Source organism: Boleophthalmus pectinirostris, unplaced genomic scaffold (assembly GCF_026225935.1).
Source record: "Boleophthalmus pectinirostris isolate CB_2022bp ecotype Guang Dong unplaced genomic scaffold, ASM2622593v1 HiC_scaffold_16, whole genome shotgun sequence".
NCBI classification, from domain to species: domain Eukaryota; kingdom Metazoa; phylum Chordata; class Actinopteri; order Gobiiformes; family Gobiidae; genus Boleophthalmus; species Boleophthalmus pectinirostris.
Window position 1 is genome coordinate 1,869,618 of NW_026571095.1, and position 26,610 is coordinate 1,896,227.

The 26,610-nt window shown below is 41.1% G+C and overlaps 1 protein-coding gene across 3 annotated transcripts in view; it reads right to left on the reverse strand.

Moving 5' to 3' along the window:
- Positions 1-26,610, reverse strand: part of LOC110166493 (corticotropin-releasing factor receptor 2) — a 250,282-nt gene that overhangs the window by 70,336 nt on the left and 153,336 nt on the right. For all 3 annotated transcript variants that reach the window (XM_055151708.1, XM_055151707.1, XM_020931738.2), the window contains exon 3: positions 8,209-8,294. In XM_055151708.1, coding sequence (XP_055007683.1) covers positions 8,209-8,294 — 86 coding nt within the window. The remainder of the gene's footprint in view (positions 1-8,208; positions 8,295-26,610) is intronic.

Sequence of the window (26,610 nt, forward strand, 5' to 3'; positions counted from 1 at the left end):
ATCTGAGAACCCGCGGACCACGTCTCCTTCCGTAGTTACAGCGCGGACACCGACCGTCTCGTGCGCCGCGTGTGGACTGTGTTTTCTCGCGTAAACCGCACTTCCTCCTGTGCGCCTCTAAACCAGAACTAACACCAGGACTAAACCAGGACTAACCCAGGACTAAACCAGGACTAAAGCAGGACTGAACCAGGTTTAAACTAGGACTAAACCACGACTAAACCAGAACTAAAGACCTGGTCTAGACCTGGTCTAGACCTGGTCTAGACCAGGTCTAAAATCAGGAGTAAACCAGGTCTAAACAACATGACACCTAACAGTAGGTTGACATAATTTAATATAATTTGATCTCATATAAAAAATAATTTCTCTATCAATAATATTTTTTAATATGGTGAAGGAAAAGTCTGATCTTGTTACTGTCTTTTAACAGACAAAACCTCTTATATTAAGATCTCGTGGTCTTTGTTTCTCTACAGTAAACAGTTGCTTATTCATGGAGACTTGGGCTCAGACAATTTGAAGAAAACAAACAAGAATTTTCAGGATGTGGTTGCTACATTCATGTCGTTTAAAAAAACATGACAATATCAAGTAATCCAAAGTAATCAGATTACGTTACTCACTTTAAGTAATTTAATGGATTATGTTACAAACTACATTTTGGGGTATGTAATCTGTAATCTGTAGGGGATTACATTTTAAAAAGTATCCTTCCCAACACTGCACACAACACATACACGCACACACACACCACACACACCACACACACACACACACACACACACACACACACACACACACACACACACACACACAACACACACACACACACAACACACAAGCACACACGCACACACACGCACACACACACAACACACACACACAACACAACACACACACACACACGCACACACACACACACAACACACACACACACACACAACACACATGCACACACACACAACACACACACACGCACGCACACACACACACAGTCCCTTCCCCAGCACAAGTGTTTTCCACAGTGATCCTGCTCCACGGCTCTGGGTGGAGTTTGTGAGTTGAGGTGTTGAGACTGAACTTGAAATTCTCTTCAGGATCAGGGGAGTTTCTAATTGAATCTAATCATGTGAGAAGGCTTCAGTAGATGAGCTGCAGTGGGGTCAGGGTCAGAGTAAAAGAATGTAAGGGTCAGGGTAATAGAACTGTTTTTCTTTTTATCTTTGTTGTAACATCGTCATCACAGACAGACCTGGAGTTGTGTTTTTTGTTTTGATTTTACCACAGATGCCCTCCCCACGTACATGTGCCTGGAATGTGTAGCGAGATTAAAATATGCTAATTGAACACATATCACTGTCATCAATTATTCACTGCTTATATCCTCCTGGAAATGTGATATTTAAGAATCATGAATTTTAAATGTTGTTCTTTTCACTCAATTAAAAGTTGCACTGTGTAACTTTTCTGATGTAGGTTCTGCCGCCCAGGATGTTCCACAGTGCAGCATTAAACATCTGTCCAGCATTTCTTCATGTGCAGGTGTTTTGTTTTTTTTTGTTATGGGGCGACAGGAGCTCAGTGGGTAGAGCGTTTGTCCACTCATCCTAAGTTTAGTGGTTCGAATCCTGTTCTCGACATAAATATAACTGATGAATGCTGTTCTTGTGTCCTTGAACAAGACCCTTAACCCTCTTCGCCCCCAGTGTCTGTGTGCACTGGTGTGTGAATGGGTGAGTGGTTTCTTTTTGTAAAGCGCTGAATATAATGTGACCATTTACCAATTGCAAAATACCTAGAAAACTTGTTGTGATCGGACCTGCCTTTCCACAGATCTGACCTGTAACTAGAGGTCTACGCGGGACAGAATTTTCAGTTCTTTTCTGATGGGAGGAGGCACATATGGGAGGGGGCGCAGTGGGCGGTCCGGTGGCATGGTTAAGTCCTGGCTAAATCCTGTTTTAGTCCTGGTTTTAAACCCGTTTTAGACCCATTTTAGACCTGGTTTTAGACCTGATTTAGTCCTGGTTTAGATGGTCTGTGTTACGTACGGGACGGGGAGATGGGGGGGACGATGCCACCAGTTGTCTCTATGGAGTTAAATGAGCTTAAAGTCACACTGTGGAACATTACATGCATTCATTTTCTTCCTCTTATCCAGAGCCAGGTCGCAGGGGCATCAGTCTAAGCATGGACTCCCAGACTTCCTTCACCCTGGACACTTCCTCCAGCTCTTCCGGGGGTACCTTGAGGCATTCCCAGGCCAGCCCAGAGACATAGTCCCTCAAGCGTGTCTTGGGTCTTAAAGATGCAAAAAACCCAAGGCACTCACTGGTTCAAAATAAAATGCCTTTATTAGTTTACAGCATGTCTTAATGGACAACTTAAAAAGTCCCGACGCGTTCCAGCCTATGGCTTTCCTCAGGGGACAAACAGAACTGAGAGCAAATCATGTGAATTAAATACAAAAAACCCACCAATAGGGCGGCTCCACCTGGAAGAGGAGGAGTGGAGACTCACCTGTGGACACCACCTGATAACGCCACAAGATGGCAGTGTTAAAAACAGTGGAACATCATAGAGAATATAAAAACAAAATATTTACAAAAAAATAGATAAAATATATACAAAATATACCATGCAGTATAAAAAATGCCATGCAGTTATAAAAACACAGAGAAGTCCAAATCTTCATTAAGCCCAGGATATTTTGTTGCCTGCAATTTAAAAATCCAATAGGTTTCACATTGTTTGAGTTTAGCAATCCGGTTTCCTTTTCGTAACGAGTCTGGTATATGGTCAATTCCTTGTACCTGTAGATTAGATGGGTTACTGTCATGGAAGTCCAAAAAGTGTCTGGCCATAGGATAATTGGTATTGGCTGTGCAGATAGCATATTTATGCTCAGCCAAGCGGTCTTGTCGGCGTCTTTTAGTCATCCCTACATAGAACTCTGTCTTGGGTCTTCTCGGGGTCTCCTCCCGGTGGGACATGAACACCTCTTGAGGGAGGCGCCCAGAAGCCATCAGAACAGATGCCCTCCCCTCAGCTGCTCCTCTCCACGTGGAGGAGCAGTGGTCAGTGATCCGCCTGTCAATCTCATGCTCCATCCTTCCCTCACTCGTGAAGAAAACCCCAGATACTTGAACTCCTCCACTTGAGGCAGGGACTCTCCACCCACCCAGAGAGGGAAATGCACTTTTTTCTTATTGAGAACCATTCCAGGCAAAGCAACATCTCCATGGAGACAAACATGTGCCAGGTGCTCTACCAGAAAAGTTATGCAATGCACTTTTAACAAAACCAACCAACCATTTGTGTATTCCAAACACGTGTTGTATATTTAGTGAGCTTCTGCCTTCTGCTCTGTTCACATTATCATATCCACACAGAGGAAAACAGGCATTTCATCTTTTTTATGTAATTATTATGAAAGTTCAGGATGAGATTTGTAAAACTTTATTGGATAGAATTTTGTGCAAGTTTTTGTAAGTCTAAATATTTGCAGCGTACTAGAGTCTTGAACTTCCTCTGAACTTTTCCCATCCATTGGTTTCGGAGAGAAACAAAACTGCACTGTCGCCACAGAAATTCACAAACAGAAACAATGGCTCTAAATAGAAATATCCTCAGTAGTTCTGTAAGATTAATCTCAATGAAATCAAAACTGCAATTTGAATGGACACAGTATTCAGATCACAAAGGCTGCCATTTTTAAATCATCAAAATATAACCAAAATATTCAGCTGAAGATCTGCAAAAATGTGCTGAAATGTGATTCTTGTATTTGTTTGTCATATGTCTAAACACGATCGCAATGTTTGTCAGAAAAATTGCAATTAGAATTTTTGTTTTCACAAAACTTAAACATGTATTGTGTAACTTTTCTGGTGGAGGGTCCGTCAAATGTTTTCCCCCTTGTAGATGTTGTTGCTTTGTCTGGAAAGTTTCACAGTATGGCATTAAACTTTTCTATCTTCATGGAGACCAAAAAAGACCAAGTTACAGATCTGTGGAGAGGCGACCCTGCTCAGAAGACATATTTTTCTAGGTATTTTTGAACTATAAAACTACTTGTAATTGAATAAATGTAAAGTAGAGCTGTTTAATGTCAGACCATGGAACATTTTAGGGCGTTTTCACACTGCTAGTTTGATTATTTGGACCGCACCAGGCAATAAAATTGTTATTATGTAACAAATACGCTTCAGTGTGGTCCGCTTTCACACCGGCAAACGAACCAAAATTGGTCCGATTGACGAGCTTCCAATTATCAATACTGATGTTCTCTGTTAAGACCACGGGCAGTCCTCATCTCAAGTTATCACCATGAACTCATATAAGAGCATGTAGAACTTTATACAAACTCACCACATCAGCCCAGAGCAGAAGCTCTGAGTTCAGGCAAAAGCAGCAGCCAACAGCGGTAAAGAGGAGCACTCACCGGAGCTCGCAGCTCCTCAGGACGGGGCTGAGGTCTGGTCCTTGGTCTTCTGCCTTCCTCCGAGTGTGTTGATCAGGGAGGTCCGGAGGATCCGTCCTCCATGTGCTGATTCCAGACAGTGGCAAGCAGTGCCAATGTGCAGTGGACTGGGTCTGAGTGGGTACGTTCTGTCGTCTGCGCACTGGTTCCGTGAGGGGAAAGCGAGAATGCACAGTGGACTACAGGTCCGGGTGGGCTGCTCTGGTCCTCCGCTCTCAAGAACCGCGGCTGGTTCCGAGGTGTTGTAAAGCATCCGGACAGAAGCGTGAGTCCTGTTTGGTTGGTTATATGTTGTTCTGAGCATCTGGTCTCCGCGCATTTGGTTCTTTGCGGGGAAAGTTCTTCTCAGGCTGAGGCTCCTAACATCACTCCCCGCTCCAGCTGCTCTGAGCCCGACCTGAACCAGAGCTGCTCCCACTGGGTCAGGACTCTGGTTTGGATCTAGTCCGACTGTAGCATTTCTTACACTAGACTAAAAGCAGGGCTGTATCAATTGAATAGGCTATTGCCTATTGCCATAATTTTTTTGGTTACTTAATAGTCTAAAATAACAAATGCTGGGTCCTATGTGAACACATGAAACACCGGGACCTCTCTGAGCGTGCAGGTCCTGAACAGGAGTACGCACCCATAATTCTGACTCACTCTGGAGCCACACATTCAAAAATGAGTCACAGCTGCGTCTGGAGTTGTACAGCGTGTCATTTCAGGCAGAGGAGACGCGTGTCCTCCCATGATGCATTTCAAATAGTTCGTTTGGCCCTCCTGTCTATGGTTTGGACCCGAGTTCGTGTTCACACCAAAGGAACCGCACCAAAGTTTGGCATTTGGTGTGGATTCAAGCGAACCGAGACCACCTCTTTTCTAAGGTCTTGGTCCAATTGATTTGGTGCGGGTCCGAGTCCGATTGATGCTTTCAAAACAACAAAAACGAACCGAACTAAGAGCTTTTGGTTCGAATGGACCGTTTGTGTGCACCAACTACTGTCAGTGTGAAAGCACTCTAAGGCAGAGTAATGATATATCCATAGAAACAAGCAGGTGGCGGATCCCCAACCAAAAAGTTACACAATGCACCTTTAAAATCATTTCAATTCTTTTCCCTCTATATACTGTTGCATTCTGTCCAGGTTAATTGAAATGACTTTGTCCTTTGTAACAGAAAAACTTCAGATGAGCTGTTGTGAAATCAGTAATCAGCAAAACCAGAAATAAAAATGATGAGTGTTCTTAATATTTAGTCATTGTTAGCACATATTTAGTATTTCCTTATTCTTCAGATGAGGCTTTCTCAAAATGGAACTGACACACTTCCCACGCTGCGTTTATAAATTGTCCAAGAAATAGAACAAGACCCACATAGAGCGAGAACTGGGCGACGCGATATGGGCCAAGCAACGTCTATGTACCTACTTCTTTTCTATTACTGTATTTTTCATACTATAAGTGGCACTTTTTTTCATGGTTTGGGTGTTTGGTGTGACTTATATTTTTAAATATCAACACTGACAGCTGTGAGAGGCTCTAGTCTTGTGTGTCAGTATCTGCTGCTCCTGTTCCTCCTGTACCACTGTCACTTCACTCACATCTCCTGCAAAAAAAGCCGTTGTCCTGCTGAAAAAGTAGTGAAATATTCAGCCGAAAACGTTAATCGAGCAGCAGAAAGAAAGTTTGAAATGAGCGAGAAAATTGTGAGGGACTGAGGAAAAGCGGGGATGGAGAACACAGCTTCACGGTAACCAGGAGGATGCACCCTGCAACTTTCCTGGAAGTCACAGGATGGATGGACAAAGTCTGGACTTCATGGACCATCCTGTCAGGATTCAGAAAGGATGGAATAATTCTAGAACTGATGCTGAGTCTGACGACAGCGACAGAAGAGGAAGCGGTGCTCCGTTTACCTGCGAAGGTCGCGGAGTTGCCATGGATCTATAATAATTTATTATAGTTCTATGAGAGTTTCTCAGAAGTGACACCGAGGATGAAGAATTGAATGGATTTAGTGATTTGGAGTGAGATGGAGAGTTTGGTAAACTTGTTCTGTTCTGTTGTTTATGTTATAGTTTATCTGAAGAACTGTTCATATGTGATGTTAACAGTCTGTTGTTCTCTCTTCTATTGTTATTACTAGAACTTGACTTTTAACATGAAATGTCTATTCCTGTTTTCTGATTTTATAAAAAATAAATTTCTCCAAAAAAGTGCAACTTAGTCCGGTACGACTTATTTATATATATATTTTTTTTTCATCCCCTTTACGCATTTTTTGGCTGGTGTGACTTATACTTTGGAGCCACTTATAGTCTGAAGAATACGGTATTAGGTTTGTGGCCCTCTCTGCTGTTGGAAAGTGAATATTTCAATGGTATAGTTGCTGGTATGCTTTTATTTAGACAATGTATTCTAACATTACTGATTTTATAAAATACATTTCCCCAAAAAAGTGCGACTTACAGACTTTTTTTCTTAATTATGCATTTTTTGGCTGGTGTGACTTATACTCTGGAGCGACTTATAGTTCAAAAAATACAGTACGCAATTTTGACTCTTGTGACCTTTAAGCCATGTTATAATGTTAAATCATCACAAACAGACCTGGAGTTGTTTTGTTTCATTCACACATGTTTGAGTAACACTTTATTACTAGTCTGTTGACATCTCCAAAGCTCAAAACGCTCTGTTCCACCATGTGATGTCATGGTGTGATAGTTTTCAAGTGAAGCTCATTTAACGTTTGTGTGTCAAACATGCGTGAGAGAAACATGTATAAAGTCAGATCAGAAAACAGTCTAATGTGGGCCCTTTAATCAAATGCATGTGGATCTCAGGTACATTTCAGTAATGTTATTCCAACATCGAGCAATCAAAACATGCAAGCAGCTTTATTTATCATGCCGTTAGTGTAATTAGGAGCATTTATTGGCGCGTCTTAATGATTAATGATGGTGAAAACAAGTCTGTGTGTGTGTGTGTCATCAGATCTCAGAAGCCAAACAAGGTTGGGCCTGGTCAGTACTTAGACAGGAAACCGCTGGGAAAATCAGGTGCTACCGTGGGGCGTCAGTGGCAAGATACTGACGGCGTGTCCTTAGGCAAGACACTAACCCTAACCCACATTGGCTCTAGTATGAATGTGAGTGTTGGCGGTGATCTGAGGGGTGACATGAGCAGACTGACAGCTTCACTTTCATCAGTCTGTTGTCTAACCACCACCAGATATGGAATGAAAGAATAATGCATCACTGTGAAGCGACTTTAAAGGGACAGTCCTGAATTTTGGACATAGGGCCTCATTTCCTCGTGAGCCAGAGTGTTGGAGACGTGTGGAGACAATTTTTGAAATATTCCATCCAGTCCTTGTATTTGCAGAGGTCGCTGGTGCTAGGCTAGTGCATGTCAATGGCCATAGTTAGCCTGCCACTAAAAACAGTCTTACCCACTCCACAAAACACCCGAAACAAATCTATTATTACACCAGACTGTCCATGTAAATGTCTGTGTTGATAGAATTATTTTAGCTCACTAGGAAATGACGTCCTATGTCCAAAATTCCGAACTGTCCCTTAAAGCGTGTGGAAAAGCGTTATGTAAGACGAATGCGTGTATCTCTGTGTGTGTGAGTGTGTGTCTGTGTGTGTGTCAGTGTGCGTGTGTGCGTGTGTCAGTGCGTGTATGTGTCAGTGCATGCGTGTGTGTGTGTATACCAGGCTCTCCGCACTAACCTTCTCCTCCAGGATGGGTTCACAGTTGGAGTAATTGCTCTTGATGGCCCACGTGCCGTTCTCCATACACTCCCTGTACGCGCTCCCTGTGAACACACAACACACACACATCACACATCACACATCACACACAGGATCAGACATGAGCCACAACACACGTCACTGGTGAAATATACTGTCAGCTCTAACTACGACTTCAGTTACTCCGCTCCAAACGTCAAGTAAGGACAAGCAAAGAGAGACAGATGCTCCTAGATTACTCAAAGTAGACCCTTGTGAGTTTTAAGTTGTGATCTAATGCGGCTACCTCGTCAAAAACAAACCTGGAGTTGTGTTTTGTTTCACACACATCAGTACGCACAATAACACAGGCCCTTTAAAGACGCTATATGTAACTTTTCTGCTTGTCTCCATGTTTTGATCTGCCTGCATGTTCCACAATGTTTCCTTAAGCGTATATATTTTTCATAAAGACAAAGCAGGAGATGACATTATGCCAAGTTATAGGTCAGGTCTGTGGAGAGGTGACCCATCTCACTATAAGAATGTTACAGTGTTGCTTCATCATCACAATCAGACCTGGAGTTGTGTTTTGTTTCATTCTCACATGTTTAACACAAATCGTGCACATTTAGACTGAGTTCTTCTCAACAAAAAACACTCTGTTCCACCTTGTGATGTCATCTGGTAATACAGGAAGTGCTCCACTGTGTTTTTGTGTTAAATGCCATACACCTTCAATAGAATAGTTTGGATTATTTCAGATCTTGAATTGCCAATCTCTACTGAACTAAAGATTAAATGATTAAACTCCAGGTCTGTTTTTGAGACAGTAATAACATTCCTGAGTGGATTCAGTGTAATACAAGAGCTTTAAAGTCATCATCTGTACCATGAATGCTTCTGATGAATTAAAGCTGTAAAACAATCACAACTGAACCTGTTTGAAGACACTTAATGGGAAAGAACTGGATGTCAGTAAACAAGAGTAAAGTTTTAAAGTGCTGCTGTCACCTTTGTCAGTTGGGACTTGAATCCAATCAAGAATTTGTGAAAAGGCCTGAAAACTGGAGAAAGGGCAAGAATCCAAATGAGAAGTTAACAACAATTGTGCCAAACTTGTCACCAAACATGAAAAGAAAGAAAGAAAGAAAAAACTATGTTATCTACCTTCGTTTGTCTTTTGTCTATCGACCAATCTTCTCTCCATTCATTCATTTAAATTCACTTTGCTACAAGTCTCCTCCAACCCACTCCACTGCAGCAGCAGAATCACCAGCCACTTCAGCCTCTTCAGCTCCTCTTGTCACCACAGAATCAAACTCAAGGAAATCTGAAGAAACTTTAGGCTGCATTGTAACTAACTTCTGGTTGAAACTGCCTTAGTTCAATGTCTCTTAGGGTGCACTCACACAAGGACTTTAGCCCGGTTGGAGGACATGGGCCAAAAGCATGGCCCAGCTGCTCATGTACGCACACATGCACAACTTTAAAACTCAGCGAGTGGTGTGAAACTAACAACTTGGCACTGAATATCAAGACTAAGGAACTTATCCTGGACTTTCGGCGAAACAGATCCCCCCCCCATCCCGCCACCCCACAAAAAAAAAAAAAAAAAAAGTATGAAGCGAGTGGAGTTCTTCAAATTCCTTGAAGTTCACATCTCTGCGGATCTCTCCTGGTCAGTCAACACCTCAGCACTTGGTCAAAAATGCCCAGCAGTGGCTACACTTCCTGAGGGCGCTCAGGAAGGAGCAAATAAACACAAGCTGCTGGTGACCTTCTATCATTCCACCATTGAGAGCCTGCTGACCTCTGCTGTCACAGTGTGGCATTCTAGCTGCACAGAGGCTGACAGGAAGCATCTGCAGAGGGTCACCAACACTGCACAGGAAATTATTGGCTGCCCTCTGCCTTCCCTATCCACCATCTATGACTCCCACTGTCTCAGCAGGGGCTAAGAACATCATAAAGGACAACACACACCCCGACTTCCACCTCTTCAACCTGTTGCCTTCTGGCAGGCGCTTCAGCCAGTACCAGACTTAGGGACAACTTCTTTCCCAAAGCTGTCACCGTACTGAACTCAACTTTACACTGAGAACTGTTAATTTGTTTGGTTTTTTTTGCACTTTGTTAGAGCAGCTCTGCATCTCATCATACTGTATAATGACAATAAAGGCTTTCTATTCTGTTCTGTTGTTCTGTTTTTTACTGTACAAGCCCTGTGTGCGCTGATGTCTCTCATACGAGGAAAACAGTGAATAAAGTCGCTCCAAAACACACACTGAATCCCTGCTCACCTTCAATAAGGACTGTGGACAGGCAACAGAATTTTTGCAGCCTCATTTTCTGCCTCCTCTGCGCTGTTATTATCTCCATAAAATAACGGAGGAGCTTGTTTCGCAGGAGGACTCATATCTGCCTTATTATTAATAGATATTTCTGCCGCTCGATCTATTTTCTCCGCGCCGTGTGCTGACGTCATTGGGTTGTTTTGTTTTGCTTTTTTTTGTTGAGTTTATCTTTTCAGGCGAACTTTAAACTTATCGGACTGCGTTTGCAAACCTGTGCACAGTGTCACTACGGAAACTGCTGAACATTCCACCATAGACACGCATACTTGCATACAGAAACCCCCCACAACGTGATGTCTCGCCAAAATATCAACACATCTCACCGCCTATAATGGATTTTAATTTATAACAAGCAACAATAAAAACCCATTATGAACAAAAAGTTTCCTTGGAGACTCCTTTGTCAACTTCTTCTTCTACCACAGTAAACTTGCTTAAAAATCCATTTCTGTCCCGTTGACCACTACAATAGACATTTTTGACAAAGAAATCAATATGAGCACATTTTGGGGAGTGAATTTAAAAGTTGACAATGGCTGAAGCTCCAGAGGGAAATTCCAGCACAGAGAAAAGAAAGCCTCTTACTTTGTCACACTATTTGCATATTTTCAAAAACCCTCTTTCCATAATCACCTCTGAAACGTTTTGAGTGTTCCTTGTGCATTTTCACAACGCATACGTTTTCAGAAGAAGGTCTTATCTTAGTAAAATGTGAAAGAATTGAGGAAAGCCCAGGAGGTCGTATATACGCATTATATGTTTAGCTTCTTGTTGTTTTGTTAAGTCTGATGGCGTCTTTGTTCTGTTGTTGTTTTGGATGTAAACTTTATGACTTACGGCGCCTGCGTGATCTGAAAAAATACCTTCTAGTTTCTCTGAATTACAAATCAGAGTGAACAAAGGTGGACTGCGTAACTTTTCTGGTAGGGGGTCCGCCGCAAGCTTGTTTCCATGGAGATATAGTTGTTTTACTGCTCAAAAATACTACGAAAAAACCTGACTTCCTACACTGAGCCAAGTTCTACGTCTGGGTGTTTGTGCGAGTATTTTAGGAGAAAAGAAAATGTATGTAAGATTGAAATTTTAAAGGTGCATTTTGAAACTTTTGTGGAGGAGGATTTGTCGAATGCTTTTCTCCATGGAGATGTTATTGCTTTGTCTGGAATGTTTCACAGTATGGCATTAAACCTTTCTATCCTCATGGAGACCAAACCAGACCAGTTACAGGTCTGTGGAGAGGCGTCCCTGCTCAGAATACATGTCTCTCTGTGGAGAAGAAACCCCACTCACAGTCAGATTTGTTTTGGGCTACGTTCAGGGCTACGTTCAGACTGCAGGGCTTACGCTCAATTCTGATTTTTTTGGTGAAATCCGATGTTTTTGCGAGGTCGTTCACATTTCCAATTAAATGCGACTTGTATGTGACTCCAGTGTGAACATTAAATGGCCCAAAAGTGTCCCACATGCACACTGGAGACACGATGACGTTAACGAGCGTGCTCTGTGTTTACGGAAGTTGTCCAAACATGGACGCAGCATCGAGCACCTGGAGATTTTAAAGTTCCTCTTGTACCGGAGCCAGAACATGAACAACTTACTTGTTTTAAGGAGGAGATTGAGAAGGAGAAGGACGAGGTTTTTGGTCATGGTGTTTTGTGGGACAGTCCGTTGAAAGGAACGTGTGGATGTGGAGACGGAGCCAAGAGTGGTGAGTGGTGATGTGCTTCACTTCAGTGACACAGAGTTCATTAACAATTTTCACCTACTTCAGCGCAGAATAGTGACGTTTGTGTCTTGTTGATAACGTGTAGGTGGATGAATGCACTTTGACCGTTCAGACTAAAGTCACATGTCAAAAGATCAGATATGTATCGGGTTTAGGAGCACATATCCAAGTGGCCTTAGTCACATTTGAAAAAAATCGGATCTGTGTCGTTCAGACTATTAGTAAAAGATCAGATACAGGTCACATAGAGGCCAAAAAATCTGATTTGGGTCACTTCAGGCTGCAGTCTGAACGTAGCCTAGGTCATTGTTTCCCAAAGACTCGGTCGTGACCCTCAGGTGAGTCGCCAGAGATTTTTTTTTTGGGTCGCCTTGTCACGATCTGCGTGTAGGTCTGAAACATACAGTTCTCACACGAGAGAGTGAGTGAGTCAGCGAATATATTATCGTCACTCTGGATCAGCATTTTGTCAGAATATCTTGTCCTCAGTATGGCCCATATTTCTATGCTTATTCCATTCACTACTACATATATGTATGAACTGGGATTTTCTGTGCTCACAAAAATGAAGACAAAGTTCAGAAACAGACTGAATGCTGCTCCTGATCTGCATGTTGCGCCTGGACTGGAACACGCTACAAAAACGCAGACAGGCCCACCTATCTCATTAGAAATGTTGAAATGTTAAGACATGTTTTGTATCATTTCTAATCTTCTTGTAATTATTTAATTGACTATTTTGTTCCAGTATTGCTGGTTCAAATGAATGTTGAAAAGAAAACGATGTGACTGTGACTTAAAACTTGAGTACAGAGAGAGAAGATCACTCAGTCAATAATAAAATAGCCTCATTAATGTTCAATAATGGTCAAATCCACCTTTATTTTGTGATTTATGGATAATGTCTATTCTTGGGTTTGTGACTTTATAAATATGGGTCCCCAGAAAAAAAGTTTGGAAACACTAGTCTAGGTAACTGACATGAATATAAAGTAGAGCAATTAATTCCATAAACTTGACTTTTCTGTGTCCCCAGACATGAGGCACATGTTCAAATCAAATCCAGCTTTTACTAATAACAATTATAATGCTGATTTCTGGCATGTTTTGAAGTTATAATTTGGTGTTTTGGTTCTCAAGATGATTATCTAATCAGAAAACAGAATGAGCCTCACATGACCCTCACATTTGTGTTTCCAGTTTCCAGAGGTGGGACCAAGTCGTTGTTTTGCAAGTCTCAAGTAAGTCTCAAGTCTTTGACCTCAAGTCTGAGTCAAGTCCCAAGTCAAATACAGGCAAGTTCAAGTTGAGTCTCAAGTCACTGACCCATAAGTCCAAGTCAAGTCCAAGTCATCTGCTTTGAGCTTCAAGTCATTTCAAGTCTTTAAACCAAAAAAGTACCAAATCTAGCTTAGATTTTTGCAATTTATATGAATTTTAAACTAAATTGTGCTTAAAAACTCATGATATATTTATATATGAGTATTTATATAAGAGTTTTAGAAATGCAATTTTTTTTTTTTATGTTTTGACAAAATCTTGTGTGAATCATTACAGTCAGAATAGAAAGAATTCAGATTTAAAAGTGCTTAATAACAGTTTTTTTGCCATGTAGTTCTCTGTAGTTCCCTCTGTTTTACTGCATAGTACTGTGTATTACTGTAGTACATTTGAGGATACCACATCACAGCGCCACATTTATCAACTGTAAAGAGAAAAGTATTTTCTAAAAACATATATTACTTTAGGAGAAGCATCAAGTCTTCTCAAGTCACAGGCCTCAAGTCTGAGTCAAATCCCAAGTCACTGACCTTCAAGTCCAAGTCGAGTCCCAAGTTTTAGTCCATTTTATCAAGTTAAGTCTCAAGTTCTAAAAATATTGACTCAAGACTGACTTGAGTCCAGGTCACGACTTGCAAGTCCCACCTCTGTCAGTTTCAGTGTTGAAATTCAGTGTGTTTAAACCTAAAATGCCTTTTTCTGATCTGAATGGTCTCTCCCTAAACTCCAGCACCTGCAGCCAGTCTATCATGAGTCAGTGCTAGTGCAGCCTCTGCAGCTCAGGGAGGGAATTCTGGAGGTTCTGAGCTTCACATGAGACACAACCTTCCAAATGATACATGTATCATGTATCTGCAGATTAAACATTGGAACAGTAAGGGTACAGGTTATATACATTTCCTTTTAATAATAAAATAAGAAAACTGTCAGGTTAATCCAAACATCTTTTAAAAAAAAGAAATGTATAAATAAATAAAAATATAATCTATCTCTTTTAATCTGCCATATATTTTCAGTAGCTACTGATACTGCTGACAGATACAATACAACAAATTGAATAAATAAATTTCCATAGGTTCCATATTTGAGTATTTACCTTTCTGATATTTCATGATAAAGTACAATGTGATCAATAGGAAAAACTGTCTCTTGCCCCGAACTGGAAGAACTGTACGATATTATCACACCGTAGAATCTGAAAACTACCAATAGCTCACAAGATTCAGTTAATTCCACAAAGTTCACCGGGTTTTGCAGCTTCTCCTTGTATCATAAAGCAAAGCACGGAGACACAAGCAAAACAAGACATGAACTCACTGTACATTGATCTGATGTTGAGCTAAACAATAGTCCAGGGCACAGAACTGTCTGAACGCTCCAAACTCAAAGCGGGATGACGAGGCTGTGTGGAGAACGGGCTATCGACTTTACTAATGGGGCCCTAAACGTGTCCATTGATCAGGTGTCGTGTGGTATTTGTCGGGAGCGTGTGCGGAGGAGGGATCTGTTTAGAGCCAAAATGTCCCAGGTTCCCAGTCTTATTAACAAATCAATTTCCAAGACATCTCAGGGACTTTCTCTCAACAATTCAGGCCCGTATTGTGTAGTGACAAAGATTAGAAAAACATGGTTCAGCACAAAGACAAACAAGAAATAGATCATGTTGACAATTCACTTTTTTTTACATTATGACTTCATTTTCTATGCAGGATTTTCCCTCATGAAGTTGATTATTGCTTTGTCTGAAATGTTCCGCAGTGGCATTAAACTTATCTGTCTTGCATTTGTTCAACTACAGGTGTTTTTATTGTTTAGAAAAATCCTGAGCAGGGTCGCGTCTCCACAGATCTGATGTGTAATTTGGCTTGCTGGTGATACTTTTTAGACTCCATGGAGATAGATGCACATTAAATGCAATAACTGTGGCGCACTCTGGACAATCTCCATGGAGATGAGGGAGGTAAGTTCCACAGTGCACCTTTAACATACAAAAGTTTTATAGAAAATGTTGACAGATTTTTTCCGTTTTTGTGTTGATCATTTGAATTCCTGATGGGACATGAGCTGCAGACATGACATATGTACATGGGTCAAAACTTGTTTAACTTATTCAGTCGTTAGGATATTAAATGCTTCAACAAGACATGTTAAAGGCATATTGAGGAACATTCTTGCCAACATTCTTGGCTGCAGGTGCTGGGTTTATGCAGAGGCGGTGCTACCATTAGGCAAATGTAGGCAGCTGCTTACGGGCCCCAAACCTGGAGGCCAATTGCCCTCAGTGCCACTAATGACTGAGGCCAGTTATATTTTCTTTCAAAATGACATTAAATGAAAGTAGTTTAGTGTTACTGTACCAGCAAAAAAATAAAACTACTTTCAGTTCTAATTATCTAGTAGGCTACTTATGTAACTAATAACACAAGTTTCCAATCCAATCCACCTCAGTCTTTTTAGTTGTTTCCACTCATCATTCACTCACCCCAGGTTGTATTTGGGGTGAATTGTGCACGTTTGAGTCGTCTTTAGTTGCTTATTTTCAAGAAACCATAAAGACGATCAACCCTCTTTTCATTTGTGGTGACGTCAGTCAGAGGTGGAACTCGAGTCAATGTCTTGAGATTTGAGCCACAATTTAGGACTTGAGACTTGACTTGATAAAATAGACTTGGGACTCAACTTGGACTAGAAGGTCAGTGACTTGAGACTTGACTTGGACTTGAGCCCTGTGACTTGATGCTTCTAAAAAATATATGTTTTTAGAAAATACTTTTCTCTTTACATCTAATAAATGCGGTGCTGAATTTTACAGGAACAAATTGGAACATGTCCCTCCCATTTGGTACTTTGGATGGAACTGAAGTACTGAGATGGTAACCTCAAATGTACTACAGTAATATACAGTACAACACAGTAAAACAGAGGGAACTACACAGAACATGATCCTTCCATTTCAGTGCAGACTACTTGACAAAATAACTGTTATTTAGCACTTTTAAATCTGAATTCTTTCTGTTCTGACCGTAATGACTCACACTAAGATCTTGTCAAGACATTTAAAAAGGAAAAATTAGCATTTCTACAACTAAATAAATACTCGTGGTATATATAAATATACCACAACTTTTTAAGTACAATTTAGTTTAAAATTAATATAAATTGCAAAAATGTAAACTATATTTGTTACTTTGGTTTAAAGATTTGAAATGACTTAAGGCTCAAAGCAGACGACTTTGACTTATAGGCCAGTGATTAGAGACTCGACTTGGACTTGCTTGTATTTGACTTGGGACTTGACTCGGACTTGAGGTCAAAGACTTGAGACTTACTTGAGACTTGCAAAACAACAACTTGGTTCCACCTCTGACGTCAGCTGACAAATGACAACATAATGATCCGCAGATGTCACAGATCGGAGCTCTACAGCAGACACGATCACAACACGTCTTCTTCAAACGCTAATTAAACAAAATAGCCCCTTTAACCTTAAACTGTGTAAATATGCCAACCTCCCGCTTTTATTTTCCAGTCAATACAATCCTATGGAGACGTGCTTTAAACAGCTCTTTCATCTGTCTCTATTACTCTGCACGTTTATTTGGCCTAAATCTCAGCACGCATTGTCACCCTGCGCTCTATCCACAAGTGCTGTGTCTCTGCGAAGAAGACAGCGGCAAACAGCTTGAGCTAATTATACAGTAGCGGCTCTGTGTTTCCAGATAAAAGCACCCATTTCTGCAGGCATGGCTCCCGCTGTGAGAGGGGAGGGAGGAGAGGGGGGGTGGAGAGTATCCCGGAACATCGTCTGAGCTACGGCTAAACAGAGTCGACAACACACGGTCCACTGACATCTGTGCAGGAGCTTATTACGTCAGCAACAAAAACAAGGTAATAGCTTTAATTAACTTCACTTATTATATCAGTTTTCTGGTGGGGAGCCTCTGTGGAGATGTGATTGTTTTGCCTCGAATCGTCCAAGGTTTCCCCACAACATTTAACAGGCAGGAAGCAGAAGTGAACAAAGCCATCGTGTCCCCTTTGAATAAGGGACCTTGGCCAAATAGCTCGTGTGCATTGATATGTTTGTTCCATGGGAGTAAAATAACCCAAGAGGATGTAGTATTTCAACGGCCCCAGATTATTGGCACACATGTCCAGAAATGTTCTTTTCCATCCGTCCATATCCTTCTGCTTATCTGGGGCCAGGTCCCGGGCGCAACTGTCTACGCAGGGACTCCCAGGTTCCCTCACCCCAGACTCTTCCTCCAGCTCCTCCAGGGGGACCCCAAGGCGTTCCCAGGCCAGCCGAGAGACTTTGGCTACGTTCAGACTGCAGGGCTTAACGCTCAATTCAGATTTTTTTTGTGAAATCCGATGTTTTTGCGAGGTCGTTCACATTTCCAGTTAAATGTGACTTGTATGTGATCCCCTGTGTGAACGTTAAACGGCCCGAAAGTGTCCCACATGTGCACTGGAGACACGACGACGTCAACCTCAGCGAGCGTGTTCTGTGTTTATGGAAGTCGTCCAAACATGGACGCAGCATCGAGCACCTGGAGATTTTAAAGTTCCTCTCGTACTGGAGCCAGAACATGAACAACTTACTTGTTTTAAAGAGGAGATTGAGAAGGAGAAGGACGAGGTTTTTGGCCGTGGTGTTTTGTGGGGGCAGCAGCAGCGACGTCCGTTGAAAGGAACGTGTGGATGTGGAGACGCAGCCAAGAGTGGTGAGTGGTGATGTGCTTCACTTCAGTGACACGGAGTTCATTAACAATTTTCACCTACTTCAGTGCAGAATAGTGACATTTGTGGCTTGTTGATAACGTGTAGGTGGATGAATGCACTTTGACCGTTCAAACTGAAGTTGCATGTCAAAAGATCGGATGTGTATCGGTTTCAGGAGCACATATCCAAGTGGCCTGGGTCGTATTTGAAAAAATCTGATCTGTGTCGTTCAGACTGATGCAGGTCACATAGAGGCCAAAAAATCGGATTTGGGTCACTCCAGGCTGCAGTCTGAGCGCAGCCATAGCCCCTCCAGCGTGTCCTGGGTCTTCTGCTGGGCCTCCTCTCGGTGGGACATGCCTGGAACACCTCTCTGTTCACAACAACGGTTCAATAAAGCGACCGCATCACTGCCGACGCTGCACTGATCTGCCTGTCAATCTCTAGCATCACAGCCCCGAGGAACGTTGATGACATGAGCTGCAAAGTATCACTGAGAGAATTCTTTCTGAGCTGGAGCTGCAGCACCAGTGGAGCGACCACAAATCATGCCTGCATCTGGACAGAGCGGGAGTGCACCTGCGTGATGTTGCCCCCATCAAACACACACCTATGTCTATTGTTTGTGCTGCGTTTGTGCCAAAAAGTTTCATTTGTGCTGCTTTAGTTTTGAAGATATTAGATTCTTTTATAGGTCAAATTTAGGTCAGCGGCCCCCAGGAAGCTTCAAAATGCTCTAAAACAACACAAAATGGAGTCAATCATTTGTGCTCAGAAAGTTTGGTTTGTGAGATTATGATTCTTAAGGTATTAGCAGTTTTATTTTGGGCCAATGACGTTGCCAGCCCCTCAAAATGTTAAATAGTCTCAAAACTGCAGAAAATTATACCAGATATTTGAATTTCATTTATTCTGTTTTGTGCTGTGACAATTTTCATTTGTGCGCGTATATTTATAAAGTTATTAAGTATTATTTTTGCGGAAATTATTATATGAGGTCATTTCTGCTCAACTGACGGCAGTGACTTTAGCAAAACTATAATAATACCTACTTTTCCACAGCCTGGAATTTTTTATCTTCACTCAGAACTGCTAATATCTTTTTTGCAGCACAAACAAAGCACAAACGATTGACTCAATGTTGTGGCGTTTTAGAGCATTTTGAAGCTTCCTGGAGGCTGCTGACCCCAGTTTGACCTATAAAAGAATTGTTAATATCTCTAAAACTAAAGCAGCACAAACAGAGCAAAAACAATAGACATAGTTTTTGTGTAGGTTTGCGTTTGATGGGGGCAACTTCACGCAGGTAAGAAGTGCCTCATCCAGCTCTTATTATCGATACTCTGTCTGAAGCTCTGTTACTCAAGTTAGACTTAATCTGATCTTTATTTACCACAATCTAACCACAAAGACCTGACTTGGTTGGAACTACAACAGGTGAGATGATTTGTGCACTTAAAATTTCTGTGATGAGATGGTCAACAGTTTTTCAGTGAGTCACTCTCACCTCTTTTGTTGAAAATGCCCTAAACAGGACCATGAACACAGGCCTCTGAAAATGTGTTCTCTAAATCCATTTTGTATTTTCTTGAGTTGTCAGACTATATTAAAACATTTTTTTTTCTTTTTACAAATGTGTGCATTGTGTCACCATGGTAACTATTAGGGATTTAACAATATCAAAATCCCTCGATACGACATTTTCACGATGTGTATCTCACCTTCTGATATTTATTGCGCTATTGTGGAGGCTAATAAACTGATGAATATGATACTTTTTCTTTCTGAAAACCTTGGAAAAGCCTTTTAAAAGCCTTTGGTGCTGTTATAATATGAAGAATTTGTGGCCATACCAGCTTGTCAAAGCCTGATCCCGTCAGATCTCAGAGGCACAGCAGGACCGAGCCTGGTCAGGACTTGGATGAGAGACTGCTGGGAAAATCAGGTGCCACAGTGGGGCACCGGTCACAAAAACTGTCATTGTGTCCTTAGGCAAGACACTTCACCCACACTGCCTTGTATGAACGTAGTGTGTGTGTGAGTGATGGTGGTGGTTGGAGGGGCCGATGGCACTGATTGGCAGCCTTGCTTCAGTCAGTCTGCCCCAGGGCAGATGTGGCTACAGTAGTAGTTTACCACCACTGGGTCTGGAGTGAATGAATAATGCTCCAAAAAAGTACTATATAAAACTGATGCATTATTACTATAATATATTTAAAAGGTATTTCTTCATGTAGTCTGCACTGACAACAGCAAAGAATCATGGTCTGTGTAGTTCCCTGCAGCTACTGCTGCACCACACAAACATCCACAAAGTCATTCAAACTGTTTTACAGAATAAGAACAACATTCAAAATCACCATAACTATTCATTTAAGCTCAGAGACTTGATATATTGTGATGGCCTCTGATATGATTGTGAGACGTTTCACGATATTTTGCTTATTGTTACATCCCTATTAACTGTTGACCCTTCTGCCCATAGAGATACATGTAGAACCCCCCCCCCCCAGCATGACATCACTGCAAAGTATCAGTACCCACCATGATTACTTCTTTAAGTCATACTGAGAAAATCCATGATTCATAAATCTAACAAAAAGATGTAAGTGGGCAAACACTGTATTCTATTCCGATGCAAATACATCAGCCATGACATTTCTCCTTTATCTGGATGTTTTGTTTTTTTTAACCAGAGAACCAAATTAATAATTCAACAGTATTTATTATATATTACATTTTCAGTCAATCACCACTCACTCATTTGCATGCTGGATGGCGGAAGTGACACATGGCTTTTGTTCTCCTGAAAACAAACTAAAAAAAGAACAGACCCTGTGAAGTCCTCGCTCGATATTTGAGAATATGTTAATAACGTCTGACTCACCAACCCCAGACCCACTGCTGGAATGCCCCCAAGGCCTTTTGGAAATTATCGCCGGATCTTCCCCTTTTCTACAGGCTCCAATTTTAATGAAACTGAAAGAATAATATTATTAGGACGTACAATGCAAACCCAAGACTACTGCAAAAATAAAAGTTACTAAATTTCTTCTGCTCACTCGCCTCCATATCTCAAGGCTAAATGTATTATATTAAATGTGTTCATGTTTAAAAGTAATTAGAATAGTAACTGTTCGCAAGGTCAAAACACAAGACGTTTCAGATGGGTTCAGAGAGAAGAAAAGTTCAGTCAGTGAACTTCAAATACTGCTCAGAATTGACTCTTGACAGCTTTAAATCATGTTAGAATGGCTCAAACACAGACCTGGAGTGGTGTTTTATTATTAGTCTGTACATCTCCAAAGCTCAAAACGCTCTGTTCCACCTTGTTATGTCATGAAGTGGTAGTTTTTAAGTTAACAGCTCCTTTTACTTTTAGTTCAGTGGAGATTCCAGGTCTGAAATCATCCAAATGATTCTAGTGAAGGTGTATGGAGTTTAAAAACACTGTGGAGGACTTCCTGTATTACCACATGACATCACAAAGTGGAATGGAGTGTTTTCTGTTTGAAAACTCAGTCTAAGGCCCCGTCCACACTAGTACGTATTTGAGTCATTTTTGTTGTGGATGCAGTGTTCGTTCACACTAATCCGATGGAAAACGGCTCCAGAGACGGTACGATCTGATCCGGCACTATGTGGACGCCTGAAAACGCCGATACACTGACATAGGCGCTCTAGTTGCGTCCTTATTGGACCACATCAATGAGACTTGCACCTTCCTGATTCGCTGGGTTCGTGACATTGGTCATGTGACACTAGGCCTGTAACGATAACAAATTTTACTGGACGACTAATTAACCAAGAATTTATTGCGAAAAATGATAATAATGACATTTTGAGACCAATTTCAACTAATATAATGACCATGGAATAAAAATGCAAATACATCCTCTCAATGATCAATAAACTTTACTTTCAAAAGAACATTTAACACAGGAAGTGTAAGACAACCAAAAACAACAGGCCTAAATAAAAGAGACTTAACACAGGACTAGTCTAATGTGTCTGGCTCACAGCGAGGACTTGTTCACAAAAATGCACTTGAATAAACTATTGCTGAACCAAATCCAACCAAAGCAATAAATAAAATGGATTATTAAGTCTCTGTAACAAAATTGTCCTTAGAAGTTATTTTAATCACTGACTTACATTTCTCTGTGGCTGCTGCTGTGAGACTCGTCATTTTGGTCTTGAAGTGTTTGTATTAACCTGCGACACAGGACCATGTTTCTCTATGAGGGAGCCTCTGTTCCTGTCTGGTGTTGTGTCGGTTCAGTTTCAGGATTTCAGGTTCTCCTGGGTTCTAGACTAGTTGTGTCGCTCGGGTTTGGGTTTATGTCGGCTGTTGGGGTTTGGGACATTTCTTCTCATTGTTTTTGCGCTCGCTGCATTTGACACATGTGACTGTTGAGACGTGTCCCACTCACCAGTGTTGATTCGGCATCGTGACTTTTGGCGATGAACAGTTTTGTTACTCTGACAGCGGCGCTAGCTTGTGTTGCTAGTGCACCGCACGGACAGCGGAGTGCAAAAAGCGCACAGACTACACGCGCATCCGCTCTGTTGATAAACACAGCGCACGTTGGTTCAAGCGTCATTACACTTGTAAAACGGAGAGGAGTCAGAGAGCGATAGAAGACTTCTAATATTCAGTCTCTTTGAGAGCGTGAGAGAGAGCGAGGAAAACAAACAAGCTGCAAATAGAATTTATCGTGGCTGGAAAAGTTATTGAGTTCGTTAAATGTTATCGTACAATTAATTGATTTATAGGCGAGTTTCAGCTGACGTCATTGTTATTAAAAGCCCGCGTTGCATGCTGGGAAATATTTTGGTCAGAAGCAAGAAACACGACAGCGGTCAAACACAGTGCGTAACCTCGCGTATTTATCCCCGATAATGGTAAATTCCTGCTGCATTATCGGATGCACAAATAGAAGCACGGAAGAAGGAAAATGTCTTTTTCGTATTCTGAGTGAAAAGAACCACTAACGGTGAATTAAACGGCTTTCAAACATTCGCAGAGCAAACGTAGAAGATCCTAACAAACCGTGGACTCCAACAAGTTCAACAACACATCGAGACTCTTGGAGGTTTTCATCTTTTCTGCTGTGAATGGCCCAGGAGTTTCCACCAAGTCATTGTGGATATCGCCAAAGTGAATATTTGTCCAGGTAGTTGGTGATTCTGACCAGAAATTTGGTTTGGTCCACCTTTTGTCGGGGTTGAAAAGGGTGATTTGGCTCCATCGATGCTTTATGACCAATTTTCTGGTCAAATGGTCTTGGGTCCTCTGCCGTTTAGAGTGGATAAATAACCGGGATCAATACCCTTTACGTGCTTTCTCGCTCCGTCCGTCATGTTGAATTAGTCTTTCTTACCGCCGACCAAAATAATTCCCAGCATGCAACGGACGCTTTTGTCAACAATAAAACTCGCCTATTGATTATCGTTACAGGCCTATGTGACACTATTGCAGAAAACAGTTTAAACAAACCATAGACAAACGAGAATCAGCGGAACTAGAACTACTTTCACAGAACAGACTCACCATTAGCAGAACACTCCTCTGTCACAGAACACATGTAGTATCTTTCTTTCCTTTTTAAGTCCGACAGAAGCTGAACCGCATCAGCAGACAATAGAGAGCTGTTTTCTGAGCACTTAGGTTATGCAAATTACTCAAGTAGTTTTAAGTTTTGTTTCTGTAAAATGTAAACAAATATGCTCAAAGCTGTGTGGATAGAGAAGGCTTGCGGACACAGAAACAACGTGTCTGGACGCAAATTGTTTCAAATACGGTGATACGGTGATTCGTTTCAGTGCCGCCACACTCTACAGGATTTTTCCGTCTTAAACGATTTTAAAGCGTACGACAAAAAGCGCACACCGCAGACACGAGAAGAATCTTATGAGACTTAAAACCTCGAAGACTGCAGCGGGATGTGTCTGTTTCAGTGTAAACGTAACCTAAATGTGCAGGGTTTGTGTGTCAAACGTGTGTGAATGAAACAAAACACAACTCCAGGTCTGATTTTGATAAGGACACATTACAACATACTGTAGATCAGAAAATAGTTCCATCAGAAAATAACCCTTTAACAATTCAAAATAAAATGTTCGAGGAAAAAGCTGAACGGAAGCCCAGATACTAAAACTAGTTACTAATTTGAGCAGGTACCAATACTGACAAAATGACATAAAACCAAATTGTACCTTTCCTGAATAGATGTAGAATGAGTTATATCAGAACTAGTACAAGAAGAAACCACTATTGTTTGTTGAAAATTACAATTCTTTGTCCAAAAAGTACAGTTTTATTATCATTACGGAATCAAAATTTGTGTTTTTTTTTACGTGTTCTGATCCGTTTTCTAATGTTGTTTCCTCATTGCAAACAGACCTGGAGTTGTTTTGTTTCATTCACATGTTTAACACACAAACCCTGTACATTTAGTCTGAGTTTTTCTCTCAAACTGTTCCACCTTGTGATGTCATACAGGAAGTGCTCCACATTGTTTTTAAACTCCGTACACCTTCATTAGAATAGTTTGGATGGTTTCAGGCTTGGAATCTCTGCTGAACAAAGCTAAAAGGAGCTGTTCATTTGAAAATTACCGCTTCATGACATCACAAGGTGGAACAGAGCGTTTGGAGCTCTGGAGGATTACTCAAACATGTGTGAATGAAACAAAACACAACTCCTGGTCTGTTTTTGAGGAAAGCTTACAGTCCAATGATTTTTAATATTGAAACTTTAAAAGCCAATACAAGATTTAACAGTAATAAAGTAACATATTTTCTGGACTATAAGTTGTACTTTTTTTCATGGTTTGGGTGTTTCCTGCGACTTATACTCCGGTGCGACTTGTATATTAAACAATTTCAACCTGGATTATGCTTTGAGATTGTGACGGATGATGAAGGAAAATGATGATGGTGAAAATAATATATATATAAATATATATATTTAAATATAAAATATAAAAATGTATTTAAAAATGGGGACAAAAAAAAAATGCCTTTAAAATTATGATTTGCGTTGAGTTAGTAACAAATGACAAAAAATTATGAAAGGAAATGATGATAGTGGAAATAATATTAGTTTAAGTTTTGGGATTGTTTTTTTATTTTTACAAAATTACTTTTGTTTAATTTGGCTAGATTTGTGTCAGTGTGTGTGGTCGGGGGGAAATGTTTTTTTTTTTGTTTTTTTTGTATTTGTTGTGGGTGTTGCTTTATGTTTTTGTCTTTTGTTTTATGCTGATTATTGTAATTGTTAAATGTTTTATCATTGTATTTTTTTAATGTTATATTCAGTTGTCCTTAATAAAAAAAACAACAAACAAACTGACAGCCATGAGAGGCTCTAGTCTTGTGTGTCAGGATCTGCTGCTCCTGTTCCTCCTGTACCACTGTCACTTCACTCTACTGCACATGTCTCCTGCAGAAAGAGCCTCTGTCCTGCTGCAAGTAGTGAAATATTCAGCTGGAAACGGTAATCGAGCAGCAGAAAGAAAGTTTGAAATTAGCAAGAAACTTGTGAAAGACTGGAAAAGCGGGGGTGGAGAACACAGCTTCATGGTAACCGGGAGTGTGCACCATGCAACTTTCCTGGAAGTCACTGGATGAATCAACAAAGCCTGGACTTCAGTGACACCGAAACCATCCTGTAGGGATTCAGAAAGACCGGAATAATTCTAACTGGAACTGACGCTGAGTCTGACGACAGCTACACAGAAGAGGAAGCGGCGCTCTGTTTAGCTCCGGAGGTCACGGAGTTGCTGAGAAGTGTCACCAAGAATGAATTCAGTGAATTTAGTGATCTGGAGTGAGATGGAGAGTTTGTTAAACATGTTCTGTTCTGTTGTTTATGTTATAGTTTATCTGAAGAACTATAGGCGAGTTTCATTGTTGACAAAAGCGCGCGTTGCATGCTGGGAATTATTTTGGTCGGCGGCAAGAAACACTACTTCAGCTTGACAGACGGAGCGAGAAAGCACGTAAAGGTTAGATCCCGGTTATTTATCCACTCTAACGGCAGAGGACCCAAGACCATTTGACCAGAAATTGGTCATAAGCATCGATGGACGCCAAATCACCCTTTTCAACCCCGACAAAAGGTGGACCAAACCAAATTTCGTCAACTACCACTAAACATTCACTTTGGCGATATCCACAATGACTTGGTGGAAACTCCTGGGCCATTCACAGCAGAAAAGATGAAAACCTCCAAGAGTCTCGATGTGTTGTTGAACTTGTTGGAGTCCATGGTTTGTTAGGATCTTCTACGTTTGCTCTGCGAATGTT